At 39.9% G+C, this 24,897-nt stretch overlaps 1 protein-coding gene across 1 annotated transcript in view; it reads left to right on the forward strand.

Moving 5' to 3' along the window:
* The window catches only part of LOC311113845 (uncharacterized protein), a 30,082-nt gene that overhangs the window by 947 nt on the left and 4,238 nt on the right, over positions 1–24,897 (forward strand). Inside the window, exons 2-12 of the mRNA XM_084189138.1 lie at positions 233–352; positions 1,156–1,275; positions 2,079–2,198; positions 3,009–3,128; positions 12,200–12,435; positions 12,601–14,401; positions 14,736–14,909; positions 18,139–18,312; positions 20,166–20,339; positions 22,927–23,100; positions 24,879–24,897. The exon at positions 24,879–24,897 is cut by the window's right edge and continues 155 nt beyond it. Coding sequence (XP_084045264.1) covers positions 233–352; positions 1,156–1,275; positions 2,079–2,198; positions 3,009–3,128; positions 12,200–12,435; positions 12,601–14,401; positions 14,736–14,909; positions 18,139–18,312; positions 20,166–20,339; positions 22,927–23,100; positions 24,879–24,897 — 3,232 coding nt within the window. The remainder of the gene's footprint in view (positions 1–232; positions 353–1,155; positions 1,276–2,078; positions 2,199–3,008; positions 3,129–12,199; positions 12,436–12,600; positions 14,402–14,735; positions 14,910–18,138; positions 18,313–20,165; positions 20,340–22,926; positions 23,101–24,878) is intronic.

Raw genomic sequence — 24,897 nt, forward strand, 5'->3', positions numbered from 1 at the left:
ACCTTGTAGAGTCCATGCCCCGACGAGTTGAGGCTGTTCTGAGGGCAAAAGAGAGGGGAGGTGCAACTCAATATTAGGAAGGTGTTCTTAATGTTTTGTATACTCAGTGTATGTTTGTTGCTTTATGTAATGGCATATATTTTATTGCTTCATGTAATGTATTTTATCTATTGAGATATAGTTTTGATATATTTTAAAATGTAGTTTCATGGGGATTTATTATGTTTTCCAGAATCTCCAACCAAACTCTGAGATCAGTCTCTCCAGTACCCAGTCATCTGTCCATGAAGAGTCACTTCTCTATGGATCATCCTATACATTTTAGTGATGGACCAGTGACCTTTGACCCCAGGTAAAAATGTATCATATTACTATTGAAGAGGAGAATCTTCTAGATCTGAAACCAGATGTATTTTGTGTATCTGAGTATATACTGTAAAGCATCTGCTTATAATTATTTGTTTATGTCATATATTTTAATACACTGAGTGTACAAAACATTATGAACACCTGCTTTTTCCATGACATAGATTGATAAGGTGAATCCAGGTGAAAGATATGATCTCTTATTTATGTAAGTTGTTAAATCAACTTCAATCAGTGTAGATGAAGGGGAGGAGAGAGGTTAATGAATGATTTTTAAGCCTTGAGACAATTGAGACATGGATTGTGTAAATGTGCCATTCAGATGGTGAATAGGCAAGACAAAATATGTAAGTGTCTTTGAACGGGGTATGGTAGTAGGTACCAGGCACACAGGTTTTTGTCAAGAACTGCAACGCTGCTGGGTTTTTCACGCTCAAAAGTTTCCTGTGTGCTTCAAGAATGGTCCACCACCCAAAATAAATGTCCAGCCATTTTGACACAACTGTGGGACTAATTGGAGTCAACATGGGCCAGCATCCCTGTGGGACGCTTTCGACACCTTGTAGAGTCCATGCCCCAACGAGTTGAGGCTGTTCTGAGGGCAAAAGAGAGGGGAGGTGAAACTCAATATTAGGAAGGTGTTCTTAATGTTTTGTATACTCAGTGTATGCTTTTTGCTTTATGTAATGGCATATATTTTATTGCTTTATGTAATGTATTTTATCTCTTGAAATATAGTTTTGATATATTTTAAAATGTAGTTTCATGGTGATTTATTATGTTTTCCAGAATCTCCAACCAAACTCTGAGATCAGTCTCTCCAGTACCCAGTCATCTGTCCATGAAGAGTCACTTCTCTATGGATCATCCTATACATTTTAGTGATGGACCAGTGACCTTTGACCCCAGGTAAAAATGTATCATATTACTATTGAAGAGGAGAATCTTCTAGATCTGAAACCAGATGTATTTTGTGTATCTGAGTATATACTGTAAAGCATCTGCTTATAATTATTTGTTTATGTCATATATTTTAATACACTGAGTGTACAAAACATTATGAACACCTGCTTTTTCCATGACATAGATTGATAAGGTGAATCCAGGTGAAAGATATGATCTCTTATTTATGTAAGTTGTTAAATCAACTTCAATCAGTGTAGATGAAGGGGAGGAGAGAGGTTAATGAATGATTTTTAAGCCTTGAGACAATTGAGACATGGATTGTGTAAATGTGCCATTCAGATGGTGAATAGGCAAGACAAAATATTTAAGTGTCTTTGAACGGGGTATGGTAGTAGGTACCAGGCACACAGGTTTTTGTCAAGAACTGCAACGCTGCTGGGTTTTTCACGCTCAAAAGTTTCCTGTGTGCTTCAAGAATGGTCCACCACCCAAAATAAATGTCCAGCCATTTTGACACAACTGTGGGACTAATTGGAGTCAACATGGGCCAGCATCCCTGTGGGACGCTTTCGACACCTTGTAGAGTCCATGCCCCAACGAGTTGAGGCTGTTCTGAGGGCAAAAGAGAGGGGAGGTGAAACTCAATATTAGGAAGGTGTTCTTAATGTTTTGTATACTCAGTGTATGCTTTTTGCTTTATGTAATGGCATATATTTTATTGCTTTATGTAATGTATTTTATCTCTTGAAATATAGTTTTGATATATTTTAAAATGTAGTTTCATGGTGATTTATTATGTTTTCCAGAATCTCCAACCAAACTCTGAGATCAGTCTCTCCAGTACCCAGTCATCTGTCCATGAAGAGTCACTTCTCTATGGATTATCCTATAAATTTTAGTGATGGACCAGTGACCTTTGACCCCAGGTAAGTTACTGGTCAGAATTGATGATATTGCTATTGAAGAGGAGAATCTTCTAGATCTGAAACCAGATGTATTTTGTGTATCTGAGTATATACTGTAAAGCATCTGCTTATAATTAGTTGTTTATGTCATATATTTTAATACACTGAGTGTACAAAACATTATGAACACCTGCTTTTTCCATGACAGATTGATAAGGTGAATCCAGGTGAAAGATATGATCTCTTATTTATGTAACTTGTTAAATCAACTTCAATCAGTGTAGATGAAGGGGAGGAGACAGGTTAATGAAGGATTTTTAAGCCTTGAGACAATTGAGACATGGATTGTGTAAATGTGCCATTCAGATGGTGAATAGGCAAGACAAAATATTTAAGTGTCTTTGAACGGGGTATGGTAGTAGGTACCAGGCACACAGGTTTTTGTCAAGAACTGCAACGCTGCTGGGTTGTTCACGCTCAAAAGTTTCCTGTGTGTATCAAGAGTGGTCCACTACCCAAAGGACATCCAGCCATTTTGACACAACTGTGGGACGCATTGGAGTCAACATGGGCCAGCATCACTGTGGGACGCTTTCGACACCTTGTAGAGTCCATGCCCCGACGAGTTGAGGCTGTTCTGAGGGCAAAAGAGAGGGGAGGTGCAACTCAATATTAGGAAGGTGTTCTTAATGTTTTGTATACTCAGTGTATGTTTTTTGCTTTATGTAATGGCATATATTTTATTGCTTCATGTAATGTATTTTATCTCTTGAAATATAGTTTTTATATATTTTATAATGTAGTTTCATGGGGATTTATTATGTTTTCCAGAATCTCCAACCAAACTCTGAGATCAGTCTCTCCAGTACCCAGTCATCTGTCCATGAAGAGTGACTTCTCTATGGATCATCCTATACATTTTAGTGATGGACCAGTGACCTTTGACCCTAGGTAAGTTACTGGAAGAATTGATTATATTACTATTGAAGAGGAGAATCTTCAAGATCTGAACAAATACAGTGGGGAGAACAAGTATTTGATACACTGCCGATTTTGCAGGTGTTCCTACTTACAAAGCATGTAGAGGTCTGTAATTTTTATCATAGGTACACTTCAACTGTGAGAGACGGAATCTAAAACAAAAATCCAGAAAATCACATTGTATGATTTTTAAATAATTAATTTGCATTTTATTGCATGACATAATTATTTGATCACCTACCAACCAGTAAGAATTCCGGGTCTCACAGACCTCTTAGTTTTTCTTTAAGAAGCCCTCCTGTTCTCCACTCATTACCTGTATTAACTGCACCTGTTTGAACTCGTTACCTATATAAAAGACACCTCTCCACACACTCAATCAAACAGACTCCAACCTCTCCACAATGGCCAAGACCAGAGAGCTGTGTAAGGACATCAGGGATAAAATTGTAGACCTGCACAAGGCTGGGATGGGCTACAGGACAATAGGCAAGCAGCTTGGTGAGAAGGCAACAACTGTTGGCGCAATTATTAGAAAATGGAAGAAGTTCAAGATGACGGTCAATCACCCTCGGTCTGGGGCTCCATGCAAGATCTCACCTCGTGGGGCATCAATGATCATGAGGAAGGTGAGGGATCAGCCCAGAACTACAAGGCAGGACCTGGTCAATGACCTGAAGAGAGCTGGGACCACAGTCTCAAAGAAAACCATCAGTAACACACTACGCCATCATGGATTAAAATCCTGCAGCGCACGCAAGGTCCCCCTGCTCAAGCCAGCGCATGTCCAGGCCCGACTGAAGTTTGCCAATTACCATCTGGATGATCCAGAGGAGGAATGGGAGAAGGTCATGTGGTCTGATGAGACAAAAATAGAGCTTTTTGGTCTAAACTCCACTCGCCGTGTTTGGAGGAAGAAGAAGGATGAGTATAACCCCAAGAACACCATCCCAACCGTGAAGCATGGAGGTGGAAACATCATTCTTTGGGGATGCTTTTCTGCAAAGGGGACAGGACGACTGCACCGGATCTTGGCCAACAACCTCATTCCCTCAGTAAGAGCATTGAAGATGGGTCATGGCTGGGTCTTCCAGCATGACAACGACCCGAAACACACAGCCAGGGCAACTAAGGAGTGGCTCCGTAAGAAGCATCTCAAGGTCCTGGAGTGGCCTAGCCAGTCTCCAGACCTGAACCCAATAGAAAATCTTTTGAGGGAGCTGAAAGTCCGTATTGCCCAGCGACAGCCCCGAAACCTGAAGGATCTGGAGAAGGTCTGTATGGAGGAGTGGGCCAAAATCCCTGCTGCAGTGTGTGCAAACCTGGTCAAGACCTACAGGAAACGTATGATCTCTGTAATTGCAAACAAAGGTTTCTGTACCAAATATTAAGTTCTGCTTTTCTGATGTATCAAATACTTATGTCATGCAATAAAATGCAAATTAATTACTTAAAAATCATACAATGTGATTTTCTCACAGTTGAAGTGTACCTATGATAAAAATTACAGACCTCTACATGCTTTGTAAGTAGGAAAACCTGCAAAATCGGCAGTGTATCAAATACTTGTTCTCCCCACTGTATGTATTTTGTGTATCTGAGTATATACTGTAAAGCAGGAGGGGGCTTTGTGTGTTTTGTCCAATCAGTGTATATTTTAACATGTTGTTTCATAGTGGTTTATTTATTCCCCCCCCCCCCCCCCCCCCCCCCCAAATGTCTTGCCCTGCAAAATCAATTTAGTTCAATCTCAATAAGCTGGTTCATGTTCATATCTGACCATTACTGCTGTAGCGAGTATAGCCGACCAAGATATCAGTCATGGCCCTTGTTGTTACAGATACATATTATTTTATTGATATAACACAGATACAGTAGCTCTTGTGGAAACGAGACAAATCCAATCGCCTTGATACTAAATCAAAACATCATATGTTTTGCAAAAATCGCTCTGCCAGTTGCTGGTTGCTAAAATTCTAATTGTTCACGTTATTTCAGTTTATGTGACAAAACAAGCAAGTATAGTGTAGAGAATCATTGTATCATCAAAACCGATATGAAATATATTTTCCATAAACAAAAATATTGTATTTTCAACTGGTGTACAAAACCGAAATTAAAAGACGCAAAACCGAAACTTAAGACCGGGAAGCAAAGAAATAGCGCACATAGAACACATCTACCGCTTCCTAGACTTGCTTTGAATGCCAGATCTTACATTTCTATAGGAATTTGGTCGGGTCACCCAAAAAGTTACATATTGCACCTTTTAACCTTTATTTAAGGCAAGGTAGTCTGATTGAGACCAAGGTCTTTTTAAATGGAGACCTGCATGACAAGACCAAGCAAGAACACAATAAAAGTAATTACAGCAATTACACAATAAAAGTAATTACAGCAATTACACTACAAGTAATTACAGCAATTACACAATAAAAGTAATTACAGCAATTACACAATACAAGGAAATAAAGCAATTGCACAAAAGTAATTACAGCAATTACACAAAATGAATTACAGCAATTACACAAAAGTAATTACAGCAATTACACAATACAAGTTAGAGAGACAGATGCTACAATCAAGGCAGGAGGAAACACAAAAAGAAAAATACAAAAAAAAACATGATAAAAAACAACCACATTCCTCAGTGAAGAGGTCCTCTACTAACAATCTGAATTGACCGAAAGGCCCCCATGCATCAAACTGTACGGTATTTTGAAGATTGTTCCATAAGTGAGGTGCAAAGAAATGAAATGCTGTTTTACCCAAATTAGTTATCCATCTAAATCTGTAGTGACAGAAGGAAGGAGTTATCCATCTAAATCTGTAGTGACAGAAGGAAGGAGTTCTCCATCTAAATTTTACATTACAGGTTTTTTTTGTATTCTGGTTAGCCATACTATATTGTTAAAATTCCATAGGTGTTATATTTAACATTTTAGCAGACGCTCTTATGCAGAGCAACATAGGGCAATTAGGGTGAAGTGCCTTGCTCAAGGGCACATTGGCAGATTTTTCACCTAGTCGGCTCGGGGATTCGAACCAGCGACCTTTCAGTTACTGGCTCTTAATGCTAAGCTACCTGCCTTTCAGTTACTGGCTCTTAATGCTAAGCTACCTGCCTTTCAGTTACTGGCTCTTAATGCTAAGCTACCTGCCTTTCAGTTACTGGCTCTTAATGCTAAGCTACCTGCCTTTCAGTTACTGGCTCTTAATGCTAAGCTACCTGCCTTTCAGTTACTGGCTCTTAATGCTAAGCTACCTGCCTTTCAGTTACTGGCTCTTAATGCTAAGCTACCTGCCTTTCAGTTACTGGCTCTTAATGCTAGGCTACCTGCCTTTCAGTTACTGGCTCTTAATGCTAGGCTACCTGCCTTTCAGTTACTGGCTCTTAATGCTAGGCTACCTGCCTTTCAGTTACTGGCTCTTAATGCTAAGCTACCTGCCTTTCAGTTACTGGCTCTTAATGCTAAGCTACCTGCCTTTCAGTTACTGGCTCTTAACGCTAGGCTACCTGCCTTTCAGTTACTGGCTCTTAACGCTAGGCTACCTGCCTTTCAGTTACTGGCTCTTAATGCTAGGCTACCTGCCTTTCAGTTACTGGCTCTTAATGCTAGGCTACCTGCCTTTCAGTTACTGGCTCTTAACGCTAGGCTACCTGCCTTTCAGTTACTGGCTCTTAATGCTAGGCTACCTGCCTTTCAGTTACTGGCTCTTAACGCTAGGCTACCTGCCTTTCAGTTACTGGCTCTTAATGCTAGGCTACCTGCCTTTCAGTTACTGGCTCTTAACGCTAGGCTACCTGCCTTTCAGTTACTGGCTCTTAATGCTAGGCTACCTGCCTTTCAGTTACTGGCTCTTAATGCTAGGCTACCTGCCTTTCAGTTACTGGCCCAATGCTCTTAATGCTAGGCTACCTGCCGTGACAGGTTGAATCAGATGTGCTAGCTCTCAAACTGCTGCAGGTCACTGTAGTGACGGGGAAACAAAGCTTCCTGAAGCAATGAGGCTTTCCAACCAATTGTGTCAAATAGGTTAATTGCTCTGAGCTTCTTTATTCATTCACACAATGCACATTAGTGACATCTGCTGGTCAGCAATAAATAGCAATGTGTGATTATCAGATAGAGGTATTTTTTTCTCCACTGATTTTATCAAAACTCTGTGGTGGTAAGTCGTTGGCTTTAATAGCGTACAGTCAGTTCACATCTTTACATCATGCTTCGTTTTCTGCCTTCAAGTGGACTATTTTTCAAAAATGGAATCTATGGCATTATTGAGGATGTTTAAGAGAGAAGCTTATACTATACTAAAAAAACCAATTATTTGAACAACAGTGCAGAAAGTGTGGTTTCACAAAACTATTTTCTGAATAGTGTCTCTTCAACCGGATTCGAACTCCTACTCCCACATCCTGAAATGTTCCATAGTTCCCTACTCTACCAGCTAAGACACCAGTCAGGTGAAATTATTTGTACAAAATCCTAACTAAATGTATAAGTATGGTATCCAGTAGCGGTCGGTGTATGAAAGCAGCTTAATCGAAGAAAGCATCAGAACCACGGTGAAATCAGTGGGATCTCGCATTTTGCAACACACGGTTTGAAAAAGCATGTGATCAAACGAAGCTTCGGACATCATTGATGACGTACTTCTGATAAAGTGATACACGCATCGGCACATTGATTCGAAGTTAGCTGCTTAGCGATTTCAACACATGTCTTGGAGCTTCAGTATGAAACATAACATCACTACGTCACTGAGGAGAGAATTGAGAACCACTGACTTAGTCAACCATTCTCAATTGACACAAGGCCATACGTGAGTCGTTCACAAGACACCGTCACTGGCCATAGTCCTACATAACTGTGTGTATTAACAGTCATTGCATAACACAACACATTAGATAAACATCAATGGCATTCACTCACTGTTACACAAAAAGAGCTTTGAACAAACCACTCCGCAAAATATTCTAATGAGCCACTGCCCCTACATTTTAATTATCACTAAAACGCAAATAACCCTTTTTGTGAACTGCAAAGAACCATTGAATGGCTTGAAGGGTTCTTTGAGTCATTATGGTTCCACATAGAACCATCACCCTTCCCAAAGAACCCTTGCGGAACCCTCTTTTCTTAGTGTGTACATTCTATACTTTTGAAGATTTCTACAATCTGAGTTCATATTGTTTAGTAATACCACTGTGGACATGTTTCTACAACCTTCTGAGTTCATATAGTTTAGTAATACCACTGTGGACATGTTTCTACAACCTTCTGAGTTCATATAGTTTAGTAATACCACTGTGGACATGTTTCTACAACCTTCTGAGTTCATATAGTTTAGTAATACCACTGTGGACATGTTTCTACAACCTTCTGAGTTCATATTGTTTAGTAATACCACTGTGGACATGTTTCTACAACCTTCTGAGTTCATATAGTTTAGTAATACCACTGTGGACATGTTTCTACAACCTTCTGAGTTCATATAGTTTAGTAATACCACTGTGGACATGTTATTCATTCCAGAGGCTACTACCACTCAGAGAGCAGAGTATTCTGTTCCCAGCTGTCTGTCTATGATCAGTATTAACATCTACAATCTCTCTCTCTCCTTTATCTCTGTAGTGGAAGGTCTACTCTGTTAGAGGATCAGTATTAACATCTACAATCTCTCTCTCCTTTATCTCTGTAGTGGAAGGTCTACTCCAGGGGTATTCAACAAAATTTAAAAAAGGTCCAGTTAGAGAAAATGTTTTGAAGCAAAGGTCCAGAAGATCATAATGTCTAACAATTTAGTGGTATATATATTTAAGTAGCCTAGTAGTTCTGAATGTAATCAATAACTGACCGTCTAATCAAATTAATTCAGTACAATTCAAAAACTTGTTGACAATATTTATTATCACGAAACATAGAACTGAACATTAGGGTTGTCCTCGACTAAAGAAATTCTTAGTCGACTAACACTTATATGAGTTTGTCGACTAATCGATTAGTTGATTTAATCGACAGAGCTATGCAAGACTAGAAAAGCGCAATATAAATGTAGTTAATTAACCATCTGTAAAACTGAGTTTCTCCGAAATTAATCCTGCAAAAGCACCACTTTAAATCTCGTGTTCACCAGAAATGTTCTCATAAGTTACTTGGAAATGAGTAATTAAGCATGAATAAGCATAAAAAATGACTTATCGACTAAAGAAATCTTAGTCGACTAAGACCAAAACGACCGATTAGTCGACTAATCGACTAAGAGGGGCAGCCCTACTGAACATATATGTATGACTGTAGATATGTACAATGTGCTCTCATTAATTAACTAAATAAAACTAGGGCTGCATGTCAAAATAAGAGAAAATAAATAAAATGTGAAAATTGTGCATTTTCAAAAAAAGTGCTTAACTTCAGAAAAATAATATAAAGGGAGGAAAAGTTTGAATTTCCCCTTTTCTGTTTCACATCTTGACTCAACAGTCTCAACCAATTTTACAAATAATAAATCTCAACAGATCTTAACAATTGAACAGTTTTAGAGTATCACTTTCTTCCCCTCATATCCCACTCCACCATGTTTTTGCTCAGTGAGAGAATTGAGCTTTAGCCTGTCTTGCCAGAATTTTAAACCTGGGCTTGAATGGAGTCAGGGCCATTCTCATACACATGTGAAGGTGCTCATTGGTGAGCCTGGAACGATATTTAGTTTTAATTATGTTCATTGTGGAGAAAGCTGCCTCGCAGTTGTATGTGGAGCCAAACATGGTCAAGATGTATAGGGCTACTTTCCTCAGACCCGGGAAAGCAGTCTCAGGGACCATTTGGAACCAGAAAGTGGAAGGGTCAGTTCTTACAAACTGCTCTTTCAGGGCCACATCTGCTTGGAGATCAACCAATTGCATCTGGAGAGACCCAGCATTTACCCATTTAAAGTGCTGTGTGACTTCCTTTGAGAACCCCCTGACATCTGTGAACAGAAATGGGTTCTGAATGAACATGGTGAGCTGCTCTCCAAAGCTGAAGCTGTCAAAACGGTTGCTGAAGTTTACAATCAGCTTATCAATAAAATCAACAAAAGAAGACAAATCTCTCTGTCCCTGAACCTGTTCCTGCACTGCTGGGAAGTGTACACAGTCTCCCTGCAGGTCTTCCTTGAACACTTCAAGTTTCCTCTGAAAGGAGCGAACAGCTGTCATCAGTTCACAAATTGAATTGTCCTTGCCCTGTAGCCTCAAATTCAGTTCATTCAGATGTGACGTGATGTCAACCAAAAAGGCCACATTATCCATCCATTTCTCATTTTCTAAAAAGAGAGAAAACTGTGTTGCCTTCTGACTGCTTAGCTCTGCCAAAAAAGATGCTAATTCCCTCCTGATGGACCAAAAGCGCTCTAGCACCCTGCCTTTGCTGAGCCATCTCACATTGTTGTGCAGCAAAAGATCATCAGCATTGGCATCAACTTCTCTGAGGAATTCCCTAAGCATGCGATGCTGGTAGGAAGAGGATGCCCTGAGAAAATTTATCATTTTCATCATTGTATTCATCACCTCAGCATGCTCATCTGACAGGGAGGCACAGAGGACAGATTGATGAATGATGCAATGGTAAGATAAAAGCTCAGGATTGTCCCCTTTCAGTCTTGCTACAGCTCCTTTTTCTTTCCCTATCATAGAAGGGGCTCCATCTGTGGTTATTGAAACCACTTGTTTTGGCTCTATTCCTCTTTTTGTTAACATCTCCTTAATGGCCAGGTAGATATCCTCTCCTCTTGTACTGGTCTGAAGGGGAGTGACACCTAACATGTCTTCACAGAATGTTTTCTGGGCTGTGTTGAAAAACCTGGCAAACACTAACAGCTGAGCATTGTCACATATGTCAGTGGACTCATCCACAGCTAAGCCTACACATGGTGCCTTATGCATGGCTTCATCTAGCTGGGTTAGCACATCCTGAGTTAATATTTCACTTTTCTTTGTGGCAGATGATGCTGACATGGGAATTTGCTTTATTTTATCACAAAGCTCATTTTTTTGTTTTCCCTCAAGTAGTGTTTCAGCTACTGCACTCATGCATTCTTTGACAACCCCTCCATCTGTAAATTGCTTTTTGTGTTTACCCAAAATCCAAGAAACTCTGAGGGAACACTCAAGAGCACGTTGTTGGGCAGTGAATGTGTTGCTCAGGATCCTGGTGGAGTCTGTCCATTCTGGATTAAATGCTCTGTTTTCATTGTCCACTTTTCTTTTTTTGGAGAGTGCCATTTGTTCCTTATTTTCTCTAACTGTTACCCTTTTTCTGCCTCACTCGTCTGTTTCGCTCCCTTTCTCTGTCTCACTCATATTTTCGTCAACTTTCTCCGTCTCACTCGTATTTTCCTCAGCTTTCTCCGGCACACTCGTCTGTATCTCTCCCTTTCTCCGTCTCATTCGTCTGTTTCTCACTCGTCTGTTTCGTTCCCTTTCTCCGTCTCATTCGTCTGTTTTCGCTCCCTTTGTTTTCTACATATATCGCTATCTTTTTAATCCGACTTTCTTTTCCTTGGTAACTTGCCTCTAAAACTCTCATCTGTCTGCACTGTAGAGTCCCAATGTTTACCGCCAGGAATGCAAAGACTTCATTGGCTGAGTGGTATCACGTGGGATCGCTTAACTCACATGCAATTGGTCGGTGAGTTTCCTCATTCACAAAACGAGTACCGTAAAGACTACAAAAGCTGTGCATATTAAAATAGAAGCGCCCCGTCAGGTTTTAATTCATAATCTTTTGTTTTGGTCCGGGTCCGTATGGGACGGCTTCTGGGTCCGGATCCGGACCGCGGTCCGCCTGTTAGTGACCTATGGTCTACTCTGTTAGAGGATCAGTATTAACATCTACAATCTCTCTCTCCTTTATCTCTGTAGTGGAAGGTCTACTCTGTTAGAGGATCAGTATTAACATCTACAATCTCTCTCTCTCCTTTATCTCTGTAGTGGAAGGTCTACTCTGTTAGAGGATCAGTATTAACATCTACAATCTCTCTCTCCTTTATCTCTATAGTGGAAGGTCTACTCTGCCAGAGGATCAGTCCAGGTGTGCAGTGTGTCAGCAGGTGCTGAGGGATCCAGTCTCTATCACCTGTGGACACAGGTTCTGCAGACAGTGCATCACCAGTTACTGGGAGAAACCTGCTCCTTCAGGAGATTATGACTGTCCTCAGTGTAGAAAGAGATCCAGAACACGTCCTGTACTACAGCAGCTGAGTCAACCCAATAAAACAAGAGGCTCTGAAAACAGTAAGACCACTTGCACACGTGGGCCAAGTCAATACCTTAATATGATTTACAGTAGTTAACTACAATATTATGAGATAATAGAAGTTACTGTAGTTGTGGAAGGCCCACTTTTCATCCTGTCAATGAATGTTTCTGATACACATCATTTTTCCTCTTCCCTTGTAGTGGATGACAGCCTGCTGAGAGCTATAGTAAACCATAAAGACAGTCTGAAAAGGAGGTATGCATGTGTGATAGAAGGCATGGAAAAAGCAGGGAACCAAACTCCCCTCAACAGGATTTACACAGAGCTCTACATCACAGAAGGAGAGAGTGAAGGGGTTAACAATGAACATGAGGTGTGGCAGCTAGAGACAGCATCCAGGACACCAACCTCACATGACACAGCAATCCACTGCAATGACATCTTTAAACCCTTACCAGGCCAAGAGAAAAGCATCAGAACTGTGCTGACGAAGGGCATCGCTGGCATCGGAAAAACAGTCTCTGTGCAGAAGTTCATCCTAGACTGGGCTGAAGAGAAGGCGAACCAAGATGTGGATATCATATTTGTGCTTCCTTTCCGGGAGCTGAACTTGATTAAAGATCTCCAGTACAGTCTTCTCAGACTTTTAAATGGCTTCCACACAGAACTAGACATAGGCAATGCAAAGAAACTCCCTGCCTGTAAAGCTATGTTCATCTTTGATGGTTTGGATGAAAGCAGACTTCCATTGGATTTCCAGCACAATGAAAAGGTGTCTGATGTCACCCAGACATCGTCTGTCGATGTTCTGCTGACAAACCTCATCAAGGGGAATCTGCTTCCCTCTGCTCTCCTATGGATAACCTCCCGACCAGCAGCAACCAATCAGATCCCCCCTAAGTGTGTTGACCAGGTGACAGAGGTACGAGGGTTCAATGACCCACAGAAGGAGGAGTACTTCAGGAAGAGATTCAGTGATGAGGACCTGGCCAGCAGAATCATCTCACACATAAAGACATCAAGGAGCCTCCACATCATGTGCCACATGCCAGTGTTCTGTTGGATTTCTGCAATAGTCCTTGAACACATGTTGAGTACAGACAAGAGGAGAGAGATGCCCACGACTCTGACTGAGATGGCAATAAACTTCCTGCTCATTCAGACCAGCCTGAAGAACCAGAAATATCATGGAAGAGATGAGATGGATCAACAGGAGCTCATGGAGTCAGATAAGGAAATTCTTCTGAAGCTGGGGAAGCTGGCGTTTGAAAATCTGGAGAAGGGTAATCTCATGTTCTATGAAGAAGACCTGAAAGAGTGTGGCATTGATGTCAAAGAAGCCTCAGTGTACTCAGGAGTGTGCACACAAATCTTTAAAGAAGAGTCTGTGTTATTTCAGAGAGTGGTGTACTGCTTTGTTCATCTGAGCATTCAGGAGTTTCTCTCAGCTGTCTACATGTACCATTGTTACACAACCAAGAACATGGATGCACTGAAGCCCTTCCTCAAGAGAAAGTCTAGAGCTGCATCTGAAGAGCTAACCTTGCATGAGCTGCTGAAGAGTACCGTGGATAAAGCCTTGGAGAGCAAGAACGGACACCTGGACCTCTTTGTCCGCTTCCTTCATGGCATGTCACTGGAGTCCAATCAGAAACTCCTACGAGGTCTGGTGACACAGACAGAAAGCAGTCCAGACAGCGTCCAGGAAACAATCCGATCCCTTAAGGTGATGCAGAGGAAGAACATCTCCCCTGAGAGGTGCATCAATCTCTTCCACTGTCTGATAGAGATGAAAGACCATTCAGTACAGGAGGAAATCCAAGAGTACTTGAGGTCAGAGAAGAGATCCAAAAACCTCACACTTTCTCTGTGTTCAGCACTGGCCTACATGCTACAGATATCAGAGGAGGTTCTGGATGTGTTTGACCCGAAGGTATACAAGACATCAGAGGAGGGTCGTAGGAGACTGCTCCCAGCTGTGAGAGGCTGCAGGAAAGCTCTGTAAGTATTCATGGAAATATCCCACACCAAAATACATTGTAGTTACAGCAGCATTTTTATTGGCTGACTGCCTCTGTAAGTACTCATGTGACTATCCCTCAGACCAAACTTTACTGTATGTAAGAACAACAACATTTTCATTGGCTGACTAAACTTTCTATCAGCTGAAAAGTCTTAAAAAAACTGTAATACAAACGGATCAGAAAAGTTGTAGCATTGAGACATCTATACACAGTGTTCACATTATTAGTGCAGGGGTAACAGTGTAAGCAGGAAAAGCTAAATGGAACATTTTAATACAACCTGTCCCTCATGGTATTTACTCTGTTGACAGGCTCACTGGCTGTAAACTCACAGACACATCCTGTGAACCGTTGGCCTCAGCTCTCAGTTCAAACCCCTCAAACCTGAGAGAGCTGGATCTGAGTAACAATGACCTGAAGGATTCAGGAGTGAAGCTGCTCTCTGCTGGACTGGGGAATCCCCACTGTAAACTGGAGACTCTGAGGTCAGTATTCCTGTAGTTGGTCAACAAGTGATAACTGTTCACCAGATCCACATGTGTTTACCAGGCACACATAGTCCACACCATATGTGTTTGGACAGTGAAGCTTACAGTTTTACATTTGGCGCTATGCTCCAGCATTTTGGATTTGAGATAGAATGTTTCATATTAGGCGACAGTACAAAATGTCACCTTTTATTTGAGGATATTTTCATGCATACCTGTTGTACTGTTTAGAAATGAAAACACTTAATGTATCTAGTTCTCCCATTTGAAAAAGTCATAAGTATTTGGACATATTCACTTATATTGTATTAAAGTAGTCATAAGTTTAGTATTTGGTCCCATATTCCTTACCCACAGTGATTACATCAAGCTTGTGATTCTACAAACTTGTTGAATGCATTTGCAGTTTGTATTGGTTGTGTTTTTGATGATGTTTTTCCCAATAGAAACTGAATGGTGAATAATTTCCTGTCATTTTGAAGTCATTTCACTTGTATTGTCAGTAAGAATAGAATATGTTTCTGAACACTTCTACATTCATGTGGATGCTACCATGATTATGAATAATCATGAATGAATCGTGAATGATGATGAATGAGAAAGTTACACAGAGGAACAAGGATCATACCCCCTCTGTTATTGGTAATGGTGAGAGGTTAGCATGTTTTGTTGTAGCCTCTGTAACTTTCTCATTCATAATTATTCATGATTCATTCATGATTTTTATTAATCATGGCATCATCAGGATTAATTTAGTAGTGTTTAGAAACATGTTATCTACTCACTTAGACAGAAAATTACTCCAGTCATCATCCACCATTCAGTTACTATCGGGCAAAACATAACCCAAAACACAACCAAAACAAACTGCAAATGCAACCAACGAGTTTGGGACCAAATACTCAACTTTTGACTACTTTAATACACTTGAAGTGAATTGGTCAGAATACTTTTGACTTCTTCAAATAGGGGGACTAGATACATAAAGTGCTTTCATTTCAAATGTTAGCTTATCTGTCAAAATAGATATGGTGTGGACTGTATACTCAATACAATCTAAATCTGATACCTCACTGTCTGTCTTTTGACTGATACTGCTTTTTAAACTGGTCTGGTCAGTCTACTCAAATATTTGTACTATACATGTTTCTCTCTACAAGCAATACTTTGATAATTTCAAATAATGATACATTCATTTATGAATAGATATGTCAGGTTTCAGGACACTGATATATCTGAATATGTTGAAAAAATATACTGCCACTATTTTCACCACCAAAGAATGGCAGTGTGGTTTTAATATGATTTGACTCTTTGCAGGCTGTCAGGCTGTCTAGTCACAGAGGAAGGCTGTGCTTCTCTGGTCTCAGCTCTGAGGTCAAACCCCTCACACCTGAGAGAGCTGGACCTGAGTAACAATGACCTGAAGGATTCAGGAGTGAAGCCGCTCTCTGCTGGACTGGGGAATCCCCACTGTAAACTGGAGACTCTGAGGTCAGTATTCCTGTAGTTGGTCAACAAGTGATAACTGTTCACCAGATCCACATGTGTTTACCAGGCACACATAGTCCACACCATATGTGTTTGGACAGTGAAGCTTACAGTTTTACATTTGGTGCTATGCTCCAGCAATTTGGATTTGAGATAGAATGTTTCATATTAGGTGACAGTATATAATGTCACCTTTTATTTGAGGATATTTTCATACATATCTGTGTTACTGTTTAGAAATGAAAGCACTTTATGTGTCTAGTTCTCCCATTTGAAAAGACGTAATAATTTGGACATATTCACTTATATTGTATTAAAGTAGTCATAAGTTTAGTATTTGGTCCCGTATTCCTTACCCACAGTGATTACATCAAGCTTGTGATTCTACAAACTTGTTGAATACATTTGCAGTTTGTTTTGGTTCACACACACTGGACACACTCACACACTGGACACACACACACTGGACACACACACACACACACACTTGACACACACGGGACACACACGCACACACATTTGACACACACACACTGGACACTCACACAACCTGGACACACACCTACCGGACGCACACACACACTGGACACACACATTGGACACACAAACAACCTGGACACACACACACACACACACTGGACACACACACACGCTGGACACACACACTGTACACACACACACTGGACACAGGCACACACTGGACACACAAACACACACACACTAGGATTAATTTAGTCAAAAGTTTAGTATTTGGTCCCATATTCCTAACCTGCAGTGATTACATCAAGCTTGTGATTCTACAAACTTGTTGAATGCATTTGCAGTTTGTCTTGGTTGCGTTTTGGATGATGTTTTTCCCAATAGAAACTGAACGGTGAATAATGTCCTGTCATTTTGGAGTCGCTTCACTTGTATTGTCAGTAAGAATAGAAGATGTTTCTGAACACTTTTACATTCATGTGGATGCTACCATGACTATGAATAATCATGAATGAATCGTGAATGATGATGAATGAGAAAGTTACAGAGGAACAAGGATCATACCCCCTCTGTTATTGGTAATGGTGAGAGGTTAGCATGTTTTGTTGTAGCCTCTGTAACTTTCTCATTCATAATTGTTCATGATTCATTAATGATTTTTATTAATCATGGCATTATCAGGATTAATTTAGAAGTGTTTAGAAACATGTTATCTACTCACTTAGACAGAAAATTACTCCAGTCATCATCCACCATTCAGTTACTATTGGGCAAAACATAACCCAAAACACAACCAAAACAAACTGCAAATCCAACCAACGAGTTTGGGACCAAATACTAAACTTTTGACTACTTTAATACACTATAAGTGAATTGGTCAGAATACTTATGACTTCTTCAAATGGGGGACTAGATACATAAAGTCCTTTCATTTCAAATGTTAGCTTCTCTGTCAAACTAGATATGGCGTGGACTGTATACTCAATACAATCTAAATCTGATACCTCACTGTCTGTCTTTTGACTGATACTGCTTTTTAAAATGTTCTGGTCAGTCTACTCAAATATTTGTACAATACATTTTTCTATCTACAAGCAATAATTTGATAATTTCAAATAATGATACATTCATTTATGAATAGATATGTCAGGTTTCAGGACACTGATATATCTGAATATGTTGAAAAAATATACTGCCACTATTTTCACCACCAAAGAATAGCAGTGTGGTTTTAATATGATTTGACTCTTTGCAGGCTATCAGGCTGTCTAGTCACAGAGGAAGGCTGTGCTTCTCTGGTCTCAGCTCTGAGGTCAAACCCCTCACACCTGAGAGAGCTGGACCTGAGCTACAATCACCCAGGAGACTCAGGAGTCAGACTGCTCTCTGCTGGACTGGAGGATCCCCACTGTGAACTGGAGACTCTGAGGTCAGTATTCCTGTAGTTGGTCAACAAGTGATAACTGTTCACCAGATCCACATGTGTTTACCAGGCACACATAGTCCACACAATATGTGTTTGGACAGTGAAGCTTACAGTTTTACATTTGGTGCTATGCTCCAGCAATTTGGATTTGAGATAGAATGTTTCATATTAGGTGACAGTATATAATGTCACCTTTTATTTGAGGGTATTTTCATACATATCTGTGTTACTGTTTAGAAATGAAAGCACTTTATGTGTCCAGTTCTCCAATTTGAAAAGACGTAATAATTTGGACATATTCATATATTGTATTAAAGTAGTCATAAGTTTAGTATTTGGTCCCATATTCCTAACCTGCAGTGATTGCATCACGCTTGTGATTCTACAAACTTGTTGAATACATTTGCAGTTTGTTTTGGTTCACACACACTGGACACACTCACACACCGGACGCACACACACACTGGACACACACACACACACACACTTGACACACACGGGACACACACGCACACACATTTGACACACACACACACACTGGACACTCACACAACCTGGACACACACACACCGGACGCACAAACACACTGGACACACATTGGACACACAAACAACCTGGACACACACACACACACACTGGACACACACACACGCTGGACACACACACTGTACACACACACACTGGACACAGGCACACACTGGACACACAAACACACACACTAGGATTAATTTAGTCAAAAGTTTAGTATTTGGTCCAATATTCTTTGCCTGCAGTGATTACATCAAGCTTGTGATTCTACAAACTTGTTGAATACATTTGCAGTTTGTTTTGGTTGTGTTTTGGATGATGTTTTTCCCAATAGAAACTGAATGGTGGATGATGTCCTGTCATTTTGGAGTCACTTCACTTGTATTGTCAGTAAGAATAGAAGATGTTTCTGAACACTTCTACATTCATGTGGATGCTACTATGATTATGAATAATCATGAATGAATCGTGAATGATGATGAATGAGAAAGTTACAGAGGAACAAGGATCATACCCCCTCTGTTATTGGTAATGGTGAGAGGTTAGCATGTTTTGTTGTAGCCTCTGTAACTTTCTCATTCATTATTATTCATGATTCATTCATGATTCTTCTTAATCATGTCATCATCAGGATTAATTTAGTAGTGTTTAGAAACATGTTATCTACTCACTTAGACATAAAATTACTCCAGCCATCATCCACCATTCAGTTACTATTGGGCAAAACATAACCCAAAACACAACCAAAACAAACTGAAAATGCAACCAACGAGTTTGGAACAAAATACTAAACTTTGAACAACTTTAATACACTATAAGTGAATTGGTCAGAATACTTATGACTTCTTCAAATAGGGGAGTAGATGGGCAAAGTGCTTTTATTTTTCTAAATGGTGAAACAGATATGTATGAAAATACCCTCAAATAAAAGGTGACATTATATACTGTCACCTCATATGAAACATTTGATCTCAAATCCAAAATGCTGGAGTATAGAGCCACATTTAAAATGTTAGCTTCACTGTCAAAATAGATATGGTGTGGACTGTATACTCAATAAAATCTAAATCTGATACCTCACTGTCTGTCTTTTGACTGATACTGCTTTTTAAACTGCTCTGGTCAGTCTACTCAAATATTTGTACTTTTATATTTGTCTCTCTACAAGCAATACTTTGATAATTTCTAATAATGATACATTAATTTATGAATAGATATGGCAGGTTTCAGGACACTGATATATCTGAATATGTTGAAAAAATATACTGCCACTATTTTCACCACCAAAGAACAGCAGTGTGGTTTTAATATGATTTGACTCTTTGCAGGCTGTCACGCTGTCTAGTCACAGAGGAAGGCTGTGCTTCTCTGGTCTCGGCTCTGAAGTCAAACCCCTCACACCTGAGAGAGCTGGATCTGAGTAACAATGACCTGAAGGATTCAGGAGTGAAGCTGCTCTCTGCTGGACTGGGGAATCCCCACTGTAAGCTGGAGACTCTGAGGTCAGTATTCCTGTAGTTGGTCAACAAGTGATAACTGTTCACCAGATCCACATGTGTTTACCAGGCACACATAGTCCACACCATATGTGTTTGGACAGTGAAGCTTACAGTTTTACATTTGGCGCTATGCTCCAGCATTTTGGATTTGAGATATAATGTTTCATATTAGGCAACAGTACAGAATGTCACCTTTTATTAGATGTTAATGGTGAGAGGTTAGCATGTTTTGTTGTAGCCTCTGTAACTTTCTCATTCATTATTATTCATGATTCATTCATGATTTGTCTTAATCATGTCATCATCAGGATTAATTTAGTAGTGTTTAGAAACATGTTATCTACTCACTTAGACAGAAAATTACTCCAGTCATCATCCACCATTCAGTTACTATTGGACAAAACATAACCCAAAACACAACCAAAACAAACTGCAAATGCAACCAACGAGTTTGGGACCAAATACTCAACTTTTGACTACTTTAATACACTATAAGTGCATTGGTCAGAATACTTATGACTTCTTCAAATAGGGGGACTAGATACATAAAGTGCTTTCATTTCTAAACGGTGGAACAGATATGTATGAAAATACCCTCAAATAAAAGGTGACATTATATACTGTCACCTCATATGAAACATTTTATCTCAAATCCAAAATGCTGGAGTATAGAGCCACATTTAAAATGTTAGCTTCACTGTCAAAATAGATATGGTGTGGACTGTATACTCAATACAATCTAAATCTGATACCTCACTGTCTGTCTTTTGACTGATACTGCTTTTTAAACTGGTCTGGTCAGTCAACTCAAATATTCGTACTATACATTTTTCTCTCTACACACAATATTATCATTTTTTCTAATAATGATGTATATATACAGTGGGGAAAAAAAGTATTTAGTCAGCCACCAATTGTGCAAGTTCTCCCACTTAAAAATATGAGAGAGGCCTGTAATTTTCATCATAGGTACACGTCAACTATGACAGAGAAAATGAGGAAAAAAAATCCCGAAAATCACATTGTAGGATTTTTAATGAATTTATTTGCAAATTATGGTGGAAAATAAGTATTTGGTCAATAACAAAAGTTTCTCAATACTTTGTTATATACCCTTTGTTGGCAATGACACAGGTGAAACGTTTTCTGTAAGTCTTCACAAGGTTTTCACACACTGTTGCTGGTATTTTGGCCCATTCCTCCATGCAGATCTCCTCTAGAGCAGTGATGTTTTGGGGCTGTCGCTGGGCAATACGGACTTTCAACTCCCGCCAAAGATTTTCTATGGGGTTGAGATCTGGAGACTGGCTAGGCCACTCCAGGACCTTGAAATGCTTCTTACGAAGCCACTCCTTCGTTGCCCGGGCGGTGTGTTTGGGATCATTGTCATGCTGAAAGACCCAGCCACGTTTCATCTTCAATGCCCTTGCTGATGTAAGGAGGTTTTCACTCAAAATCTCATGATACATGGCCCCATTCATTCTTTCCTTTACACGGATCAGTCGTCCTGGTCCCTTTGCAGAAAAACAGCCCCAAAGCATGATGTTTCCACCCCCATGCTTCACAGTAGGTATGGTGTTCTTTGGATGCAACTCAGCATTCTTTGTCCTCCAAACACGACGAGTTGAGTTTTTACCAAAAAGTTCTATTTTGGTTTCATCTGACATTCTCCCAATCCTCTTCTGGATCATCCAAATGCACTCTAGCAAACTTCAGACGGGCCTGGACATGTACTGGCTTAAGCAGGGGGACACGTCTGGTACTGCAGGATTTGAGTCCCTGGCAGCGTAGTGTGTTACTGATGGTAGGCTTTGTTACTTTGGTCCCAGCTCTCTGCAGGTCATTCACTAGGTCCCCCCGTGTGGTTCTGGGATTTTTGCTCACCGTTCTTGTGATCATTTTGACCCCACAGGGTGAGATCTTGCGTGGAGCCCCAGATCAAGGGAGATTATCAGTGGTCTTGTATGTCTTCCATTTCCTAATAATTGCTCCCACAGTTGATTTCTTCAAACCAAGCTGCTTACCTATTGCAGATTCAGTCTTCCCAGCCTGGTGCAGGTCTACAATTTTGTTTCTGGTGTCCTTTGACAGCTCTTTGGTCTTGGCCATAGTGGAGTTTGGAGTGTGACTGTTTGAGGTTGTGGACAGGTGTCTTTTATACTGATAACAAGTTCAAACAGGTGCCATTAATACAGGTAACGAGTGGAGAACAGAGGAGCCTCTTAAAGAAGAAGTTACAGGTCTGTGAGAGCCAGAAATCTTGCTTGTTTGTAGGTGACCAAATACTTATTTTCCACCATAATTTGCAAATAAATTCATTAAAAATCCTACAATGTGATTTTCTTGATTTTTTTTTCTCATTTTGTCTGTCATAGTTGACGTGTACCTATGATGAAAATTACAGGCCTCTCTCATCTTTTTAAGTGGGAGAACTTGCACAATTGGTGGCTGACTAAATACTTTTTTTCCCCACTGTATATGGCAGGTTTCAGGACACTGGTATGAATGAAAATGTTGAAAAAATATATTGCCACTATTTTCACCACCAAAGAATAGCAGTGTGGTTTTAATATGATTTGACTCTTTGCAGGCTGTCAGGCTGTCTAGTCACAGAGGAAGGCTGTGCTTCTCTGGTCTCAGCTCTGAAGTCAAATCCCTCAAACCTGAGAGAGCTGGACCTGAGTAACAATGACCTGAAGGATTCAGGAGTGAAGCTGCTCTCTGCTGGACTGGGGAATCCCCACTGTCAACTGAAGACTCTGAGGTCAGTATTCCTGTAGTTGGTCAACAAGTGATAACTGTTCACCAGATCCACATGTGTTTACCAGGCACACATAGTCCACACCATATGTGTTTGGACAGTGAAGCTTACAGTTTTTAATTTGGCGCTATGCTCCAGCATTTTGGATTTGAGATAGAATGTTTCATATTAGGTGACAGTATATAATGTCACTTTTTATTTGAGGATATTTTCATACATATCTGTGTTACTGTTTAGAAATGAAAGCACTTTATGTATCTAGTTCTCCCATTTGAAAAAGTTGTAATAATTTGGACATATTCACTTGCACTTGAATGCATTTGCAGTTTGTTTTGGTTCACACACACTGGACACACTCACACACTGGACACACTCACACACTGGACACACACACACACACACACACTTGACACACACTGGACACACACACTGGACACACACACACACACACTTGACACACACTGGACACACACGCACACACATTTGACACACACACACACTGGACACTCATACAACCTGGACACACACACACACACACTGGACACACACTTACACACTGGACACACACACACACACGCTGGACACACAAATAACCTGGACACTCACTGGACACACACACACACTGGACACACAAACACACACACTAGGATTAATTTAGTCAAAAGTTTAGTATTTGGTCCCATATTCCTTACCTGCAGTGATTACATCAAGCTTGTGAATCTACAAACGTGTTGAAAACATTTGCAGTTTGTCTTGGTTGTGTTTTGGATGATGTTTTTCCCAATAGAAACTGAATGGTGAATAATGTCCTGTCATTTTGGAGTCACTTCACTTGTATTGTCAGTAAGAATAGAAGATGTTTCTGAACACTTCTACATTCATGTGGATGCTACCATGATTATGAATAATCATGAATGAATCGTGAATGCTGATGAATGAGAAAGTTACACAGAGGAACAAGGATCATACCCCCTCTGTTATTGGTAATGGTGAGAGGTTAGCATGTTTTGTTGTAGCCTCTGTAACTTTCTCACTCATTATTATTCATGATTCATTCATGATTTTTCTTAATCATGGCATCATTAGGATTAATTTAGTAGTGTTTAGAAACATGTTATCTACTCACTTAGACAGAAAATTACTCCAGTCATCATCCACCATTCAGTTACTATCGGGCAAAACGTAAACCAAAACGCAACCAAAACAACCTGCAAATGCAACCAACGAGTTTGGGACCAAATACTAAACTTTTGACTACTTTAATACACTATAAGTGCATTGGTCAGAATACTTATGACTTCTTCAAATGGGGGACTAGATACATAAAGTGCTTTCATTTCTAAACGGTGAAACAGATATGTATTAAAATACCCTCAAATAAAAGGTGACATTATATACTGTCACCTCATATGAAACATTTGATCTCAAATCCAAAATGCTGAAGTACAGAGCCACATTTAAAATGTTATCTTCACTGTCAAAATAGATATGGTGTGGACTGTATACTCAATACAATCTAAATCTGATACCTCACTGTCTGTCTTTTGACTGATACTGCTTTTTAAACTGCTCTGGTCAGTCTACTCAAATATTTGTACTATACATCTACAAGCAATACATTGATAATTTGTCATTTATAATAATGATACATTAATTTATGAATAGATATGGCATGTTTCAGGACACTGGTGTATCTGAATATGTTGAAAAAAAATATACTGCCACTATTTTCACCACCAAAGAATAGCAGTGTGGTTTTAATATGATTTGACTCTTTGCAGGCTGTCACGCTGTCTAGTC

This window comes from Coregonus lavaretus, assembly GCF_964263955.1.
Source record: "Coregonus lavaretus genome assembly, contig: HAP1_SCAFFOLD_2027, whole genome shotgun sequence".
NCBI lineage: Eukaryota > Metazoa > Chordata > Actinopteri > Salmoniformes > Salmonidae > Coregonus > Coregonus lavaretus.